At 40.3% G+C, this 8,039-nt stretch overlaps 2 protein-coding genes across 2 annotated transcripts in view; both read left to right on the top strand.

Annotated features, from left to right (window-relative positions):
- MELLADRAFT_63060 (uncharacterized protein) overlaps window positions 1-1,463 on the top strand; it is a gene marked incomplete at both ends in the record, with an annotated part of 3,459 nt that extends 1,996 nt beyond the window's left edge. Inside the window, 4 exons of the mRNA XM_007409823.1 lie at window positions 134-156; window positions 259-657; window positions 790-1,029; window positions 1,102-1,463. Of these exons, the coding sequence (XP_007409885.1) occupies window positions 134-156; window positions 259-657; window positions 790-1,029; window positions 1,102-1,463 (1,024 nt within the window). The remainder of the gene's footprint in view (window positions 1-133; window positions 157-258; window positions 658-789; window positions 1,030-1,101) is intronic.
- Window positions 1,464-2,974: 1,511 nt separating this feature from the next.
- MELLADRAFT_86268 (uncharacterized protein) lies at window positions 2,975-5,396 on the top strand (the record flags this gene model as incomplete). Its single annotated transcript, XM_007409824.1, has 7 exons — window positions 2,975-3,108; window positions 3,188-3,296; window positions 3,395-3,543; window positions 3,609-3,704; window positions 3,777-4,162; window positions 4,231-4,502; window positions 4,575-5,396. The coding sequence occupies 7 exons, from the start codon at window positions 2,975-2,977 to the stop codon at window positions 5,394-5,396; spliced, it is 1,968 nt and encodes a 655-aa protein (XP_007409886.1).
- Window positions 5,397-8,039: the final 2,643 nt, after the last annotated feature.

Below are 8,039 nucleotides of genomic sequence, written 5' to 3'. Positions count from 1 at the left end.
ATTGTATCTCTTCATTTTCTGCTTTCTTCAACGCTTCCAAGACAGGGTACTGATACCTCTTTTTACACCTCACCAGGTTAGAAGGGCCGCTTGCCCGAGAACCCAATATGTATACTAACTACCAAACTTACAGTAATGTGGCTACCTCGACTCCAAGTACGTTAAGATTCAGTTACCAGATAGTCACCAATATATATATTATATATTGTTGAAGGTATGAAACTCATGTATTAATCAAACTTCCACTTGGCAACCTAGTGCCACCCAAGGGTGTTTCCCAGGGTTTTCCTGAGCGCAACCGCATTGTAGGTTCAACATGGTCCACGTACATCGATGAAGAACAAGAAGTCTTTACGCCTCGACTCTTCGAGTGTCTCTGTGTGGCCACACATGAGGCATATGCACTTACTCAAACTCCACTAGGAATCTCGACCTCAACCGCTGTTCAAGATACATCTATGGGTACCTCAACAAAATCTGGCCTTGAGCCACTCACCCAGGACGAACTTGAAAAATACGTACCGGTTTTTGAGCGATTGGTGAACTTAAAGAAAGTCTCACAGGACCTCCACTTGGGCCGGCTTTGGAGACACAGCGGGAAATCCAGCAACCGCACATCCGAGCAACTCATGAAGCAAGAAATCGGCAAAGTTTCCCGTCAGGCAAGTCTCATATCGATTGATTTATTACCAATATATTAACACCAATCTTCACACACTGACCAAACTTGAATCATGCAGCTTTGTCTATTGACAAACCATTTTGACTTACAATTTCACCTTATGGTAGCCAGCTGGAATCCGGCTACCACTACCGCCCAAGCACTGTTCCATGATGAACATACCTCATGTGATCGATGGGCTAGGCTACAGAAAAAAAACCACCTTCTGGAACGTTTCACATTCGAATCCACCAAGGCCCCACACCACCTTCGTGTGAAACCTCACGAAACCAAGCCTCAATCTGCATCCGCCGCCCGACAAGCGGAAAAGCGCTCAGAACTGGCGCGAAAACTCAATGACTTGATAGGTCAGAAGACTTAGTTTGTTTATTTTTATTTTGCTGTTTACCCCTGCTGACTGTTCTTCCTTGGATGTGCAGCTCCCTACCTTCGCGGCGGATATCAAGGCAAAGGTGATGCCCACCCCAAGTGCCCGGAGTTGACCGAAGCATTCGCAAAGAAGACCTTTCGTGGTGATGTGCCTCTTACTTTCCATCGGACCCCCGACAGCCAGGTGACAGACATAATGCTTTCCAAGGGCCCCAGCTGTCTCACAAACGACGAAGTGGACGCCTGGATCGAAGATATTGATTCACACAATTACACTATTGTTCGCATGAAAAAGGCCAAGAAATACGAAAACATTGCGGAGGATGAATGCAACTCAAACTCCTCAAAGTGCGACTCAAGTTTGGAATCAGTAAATGCTCAAATTCTGGCAGAGCTAACCGGACCCCATTAGGCGATGTAGATTGTATTAATTTTGCATCCTGACATTCTATGTCGGCCACTTATAGATTGCTATTTATGATCTACGTTATGATCTACGTTTTTGGGGGACTGCTCTCATCCTTTAAATTGAAGTCAAATTTATAATCGCAGTTTTGAAACTTTACATATGAATTTGAACTCACTCTGATTGTAAAGCCTTATGATAAACATCCACACTAGGCAATCTGGAAAACTTTCTTAATGTTATTTTTTTTCTGTTACTTGATTCATAAAATATTGTGTAAATCAAGATCGTGATAGTTTAGTTATTGATTCAATGTTTGAGAAGGAGACTGGGGCGGAAGTTCCAAAAGTGCGAGATGAAGGTGAGGTCTGACGTTGCATTCAGTTGATTGCTCCGGATCAAAGTAATTAATTGATAAACTGACTGACTAAGTTAATAATTATGCCAACCAGGAAGCACAAGTACCTGCGTACCTCAGAGTGCTGAAAACAACTTACATGTCAATTTCGATAGACATGTTAGCAACTTACTGCGCCTGGTGTTTGAAATAACCCACACTACATACAGCACCTGGGTTAGGGTTAGTAGGTGAGCGAGTAAGACATACACATATGTCAATGCGTATCAACCATTAAGTACATACCAGATATTTGGTGAGTTTTATTTGTTATGTTTTGAAAAAATACATTCTTCAACATCTACCGAATGACCAACTGCTGGAACCGACCTTCCTGCTTACTGCCGCTTCCGCCACATCGACTTATCGTTTTGATCTCCATACATCCAACCGAAGCATCGGACCCTGGATCCAAACCGCACTACTCAGGTTCCAACAGTAAAGTGTTTCTATATTTCTTAATCTCATTATTCCCCCTTCTCAACCTCAGGAAGCGATATGATCCCTATCAGCGAAGGAGGCGGTTTGGCGCAGGTTGGCATAGATAGCCTCTGCATAACTTGAAATACAACCTGTCACCCACTTACCGCCTCTTAGCTCGAATGGTCACGTTTTCTCACGTTTCCATCTTTCCATAAATGTGATTTGACAGAGTCCAGACTAGTTTGACTCATACTTATTCTTCTGCTTCAGCCAAGTTACATAGCTTCCAATTTCTATCAATCACTTCCAACAAGAATTCTATCTTGGCGCCCTTCGGTTCCGTAGTAAGTCCTCAAATCTTTTCGGAGGTATTACACATCTCCTTCAATCTTACTACTAGTACCGCTTAACTTTTGCAAGACAGTAACTTCGAGTGGTCTTGAGATCTGGCCTTTTAATCGATGTTAAAAACTCCTTAGGTTCCAAACAATAGTAAAGCATTTCTTTCTATATTTCTTAATCTTATTGTTCCCCCTTCTCAACCTCAGGAAGCGATATGATCCCTATCAGCAAAGGAGGCGGTTTGGCGCAGGTTGGCATAGATAGCCTCTGCATAACTTGAAATACGACCTGCCACCCACTTACCGCCTCTTAGCTCGAATGGTCACGTTTTCTCACGTTTCCATCTTTTCCATATATGCAATTAGGCAAAGTACTAACGAGTTTGACTCATACTCATGATTATGCAACAGAATACATTCCACCAATAATGACCAACATTAAACCTGGATGGACTACCGATAAGAGGTCCAAATTTGATACCGACCAAGTGTTTGTAGTAATCGCTTCCTTCTCCTGGCTTTGCCAGGTGTAACCATGGGTGACTTACAATTGGTGTTAAACTCCACAGGAATCTCCAAAGCGATGGTAATCAACCAGTGTTACCTGGGGTGACATTCTTATCGGACCTTTTAAAAGATATAGATATTAAGCGACAGACTGGTTATACTGATGCGGATGTAAGTGAGATGTAGTATTCTTACAGATAGGTATTTACTTCCAGAATTCCTATTGAACAACCACTTTCACCGTGATGGATGAATTTTAGCTTCCCAAGCCCTTCCGAATGCCAAAATCCTATGCACATGTACCGCACGAGTACCTAGCGGCCGATGGTTTCCCAAAGTCATACTGCTGGCTTGACCCTGCATGCAAATCTGCTGTACCGAGCAAGGAAAATCCAAACGAAGGTAAAGGAGGCGTCGTGTAGGTCATATTGAACGTTGAACAATTACACTGTGTGTAATAACACTTCCTGGATGGTTTTGTAGGCGAAGAGCACTCGACTGGTATTGGGAACAAAAGACCGAGGGTGTCCCTTCAAACCCTCCTCTTCACCTTGTAAAAAGGAGGCGAAAACCAGGCACGTGAGTAAAGGCTTGTTACCTGATTGACCCCATTCACTATAGAGTCTTATACTATTGCTCCAAATTTCATAGACGACATGCCAAGAGGGCTAGGAAGAACTTGGATTCTAAAGCAACTGACCAGTCGCCTCACTCAGCCAACCGCACCGAGAAAACGTATGATGGCCTGCGCTACAGGCTTAATGATCCTGTACTTCCGTATGAGAATTATGACCGCACCATGGAAATAATCTTCAACACCTATAAGATTATAACCCATGGAAAAGGTCAATTCGTCGATCGGGATACAAATGAACTTATTTTTACGTACGCATTTGAAGATTTGGAATCTTTGTCACCAGATGAGCTTGAGAAGCATCAAAACGACGTCTCAACAATCTTGATGTCCACCAAGCTCTTCAAGAGGTTGCCAACACCTATACCTTTGGAATCTCCTACTTACGTTCCAAAATCCGATGGTGCGTATTGTTATTGGTTTATTACACTTCAGCGATCAATAATATGCTAATGGCATGTTGGGAATTAGCTCCTTTACCTATGCAATCCTCCAAAACAGATCGTGATGACTCATCTCCGCCTTCCTCACCTCTTACGTCGCTTCCTCCTTTGGATGAAGAAACGGATGAAGAGGCTGACGAAGTCCAACACCTTCCTACAAGCACAAACCTGGTACCCCGTCCTGGCCCCTTACATTATGATAGGTCCTCCTCCCCATTAACCTCGCTCCCCCCTTTGGATGCGGAAGATGGCGCCAATTCCAAAAAGAAAAACCCTAAGGTCCTCAGCATTGCAAAAGCGGTTAGTTAATTCCTTTGCAAAGATGGTAATCGCTAATGATTCAATTGCAATCCTGATATGTCGTGATTTCAGGGTAATCAATCGGTGACAACCCAAAAAAAGTCAATCGACACTGCTACTACAATTTCTAAGAAACGCAAGCGATCCGTAACGACTAATGGTGCTCTGCTTCATGGGAGAATGCACTGTTTTGGTCAAACAGTAGGATACTCGCGCGATATCCTCATATCACCTTATACTCCTGCTTACGGCTCCTCCCGAACATTGTATAAGGCCTTCTTAGACAGGCTACCTGACTTTGGTGCACGAATAGGAGGGAGATTCAAAAGCTTTTGCGATGAAGGCTTTCTTGTTGCTCGCCAGCAACTTAACCAACTCCACGCCCCTTCAATGGCATCCACCTCCAAGTATCAACCAAGCGGACCTCTCGACTTTGGTGCAAACTTTGCTTTCACCTTGGGTAACTTTTATAACAAACCTCATACTGATAATGAAAAAGGCAAGGTATATTGTCTATGGTATCCGATTGATAGTATTAGTGGTCAAATTGTCACGCAAAGCGAAGGTTTCGAGCTTGAAGGAGGGTGGTTTATATTCCCTGAATATAGAGTGGCTATCAACTTTGGTGGTAAGTCTGCGGTCCAGATCGCTTGGAATGGCAAATCGACATTTCATCATACTATTCCTTCCAAAGAATCCATTCAGTTGAACAAACGTGGTGAGAAGGTTCATTACACGCGCCTGGGGTGTTCTTCGCAAATTACTTACAAGATTGCCCGTGCAAGTGTCAAGATCGGGACGAATGAACAGTACAATTATACATCGAACTGTGAGCGTAAAGTTAGGGATGTTGATGATATTTTGGAATTACCAGATAAAAGGTGGAAGAAATGATTGACTCAGTGGATGCGTCTTGTTTTTGTTTTTGTTTCTGAATAAATCTGGGTGAGACTAAGTATCAATATGCAAGTATAAATATATACTTCTAGCTAATGACTTGCTGCAAAAACACTCAAAAAGTGGAAGGATCTTGTCGATTATGGATTTGAAATAATCTGTGTGAGATTCATTCTGCTGATTCAGCTGAAAAAAAAGACGTTTTCATCAGGATGAGAGTAAGGACCGTTGTGATACAAGAAAGACACGTAAATTGTAAATTTAAATATCTAAAATATATATGTTTTAACATATATATTTTACTGGATGGACGAAAAATATTATTGACCTAAACTTGTAAGACTTTCTGTGACACATATATAAAGATGACATGGTAAGCATGTTATCAGTAACTCAGCGTCAAACATATAATAGTTGTCAGTCTTGTGAACTTTATATATTATACAAATATCACAGGGTAACTTTATATATCATATAAAGTTACCTTGGTAAAGTTACCTTGGTAAGCATGTTAACATTTATACTTGTAAGACTTTCTGTGACACATATATAAAGATGACATGGTAAGCATGTTATCAGTAACTCAGCGTCAAACATATAATAGTTGTCATTCTTGTGAACTTTATATATTATACAAATATCACAGGGTAACTTTATATATCATATAAAGTTACCTTGGTAAGCATGTTAACATTTATATATGGCGGATATATAATTCCAGCATATATTGTTAATGATACAACCAAAGATGACAAGGTAAGCATGCCATATTTGGTTGTTCACAACCTAAGCAATCCTTAACAAAACAATCACTTTAGATGACAAGGTAAGCATGTCATCTTTGGTTGTTCACAACCTAAGCAATCCTTAACAAAACAATCACTTTACAACTCTCAGGACACTCATATCTCTATAACACGATCGTGAGTTGTTTAAAAATTAAGCAATACTGTGCAACCTGTGGGGTACAGTAAGAATACTCATGTCTTCTCCATTGTGTCACACATTTGGCCATCAACTACCCTAACTCAAGCCCCCACCAATCATGGTTGAGTAACCATGATTGGTGGGGACGTAAAAATACAATCATGCGTTATTTGATGTTGTTTGGCATGAACAACTTATACAACAATGAATGCTCAACCTAATGAGCTTTCAAGAGTATCTCTTGATTGCTCTTCCAATATATACCACCATAATTGTAGTCCACCATGGTTATGTATCCCAAATTAGAAAAGGGGTAGTATATTATCAAGCAACCACAGGTGTGCTCCACATATATAAATTACAATATATATGGTGTGGGTGTGGATGGAACCAAAATCAACCACAAATGAGAATGTAAATAAACCATATATGTGGTATAAGTTATTTGGCATGAACCACTTATACAATAACACCCACAGATGTTGACGTAAAGAAACAATCAATGTGGTATAAGTGGTTCAAGCACTTCCATTGTTGTGTCAGTTGTTTGGCATATACCACCAATGTCAGTGGATAACAACCACAGACGTGGAATTAATTATACAATCATGGTGGTATAACTTGGGTGGCATGATCCACTTAGACAAAAACGATTGCTAATGTCACTTCATTGCTCAAAAAACAAATACCACTCTTATACAATCACCACCACAGATGTGGAATTTAATATACAATCAAGGTGGTATCAGGGGACATGAAGATGTAAACAAATTCTGGCATGAACCACTTATACAATCACATCCACATATTTTCTTGTAAAGGAACAATGATTTTAGTATAAGTGGTTAATGCGCATATACCACCATGATTGTGGATAACAACCACTGAAGTGGATTTAAATAAACAATCGAGGTGGTATAACTTGTTTGGCATGACCCACTTATACAAAAATCATAATGAGGATGTAAACAAACAATGTATGTGGGATAAGTTATTTGGCATGAACCACTTACACAATGCCAAACACCTTACACAACAATGGAAGTGCTTGAACCACTTTGTGTAAGTGCTTCATGCACTTCCATTGTTGTGTAAGGTGTTTGGCATTGACCTCCATGATTGTGGATAACAACCACAGACATGGATTTAATTATACAATCATGGTGGTATAACTTTTTGGCATTAACCACTTATACAAAAAAGATTGCTAGTGTCACTTCATTCATTGCTCAAAAAACATATACCACTCTTATACAATCAGCTCCACAGATGTGGAAATAAATATACATCATGGTGGGATCAGGGGGCATGAAGATGTAAACATAATCTGTAAGTTGTTTGGAATATACAACCATGATTGTGGATGTATATGCACAGGCGTGGAATTAAATAATCAATCATGGTGGTATAACTTTTTGGCATGAACTACTTATACAAAATTCATTGCTGGTGCCACTTCATTGCTCAAACAACTTATATCACACTTATACAATCACCACCACAGATGTGGAAGTAAATAAACAATCATGGGGGTATAAGGTGGCATGAACCACTTATGAACCACTTATACCGAAATGATTGTTTATTTACTTCATTCCTCAACCATCAGATACCACAACCACAAAGGATTTTGTATACATAACTTAATTATTGTATAATTAAGTTATGTATACAAAATCCGGTTGTTTTCTAACTTCTGTTTGAATTTATGCT

This window comes from Melampsora larici-populina (assembly GCF_000204055.1).
Source record: "Melampsora larici-populina 98AG31 unplaced genomic scaffold MELLAscaffold_17, whole genome shotgun sequence".
Lineage (NCBI taxonomy): Eukaryota > Fungi > Basidiomycota > Pucciniomycetes > Pucciniales > Melampsoraceae > Melampsora > Melampsora laricis-populina.
Note: the sequence above shows the minus strand (reverse complement) of the source record. Positions and strands in the feature narration are given on the sequence as shown.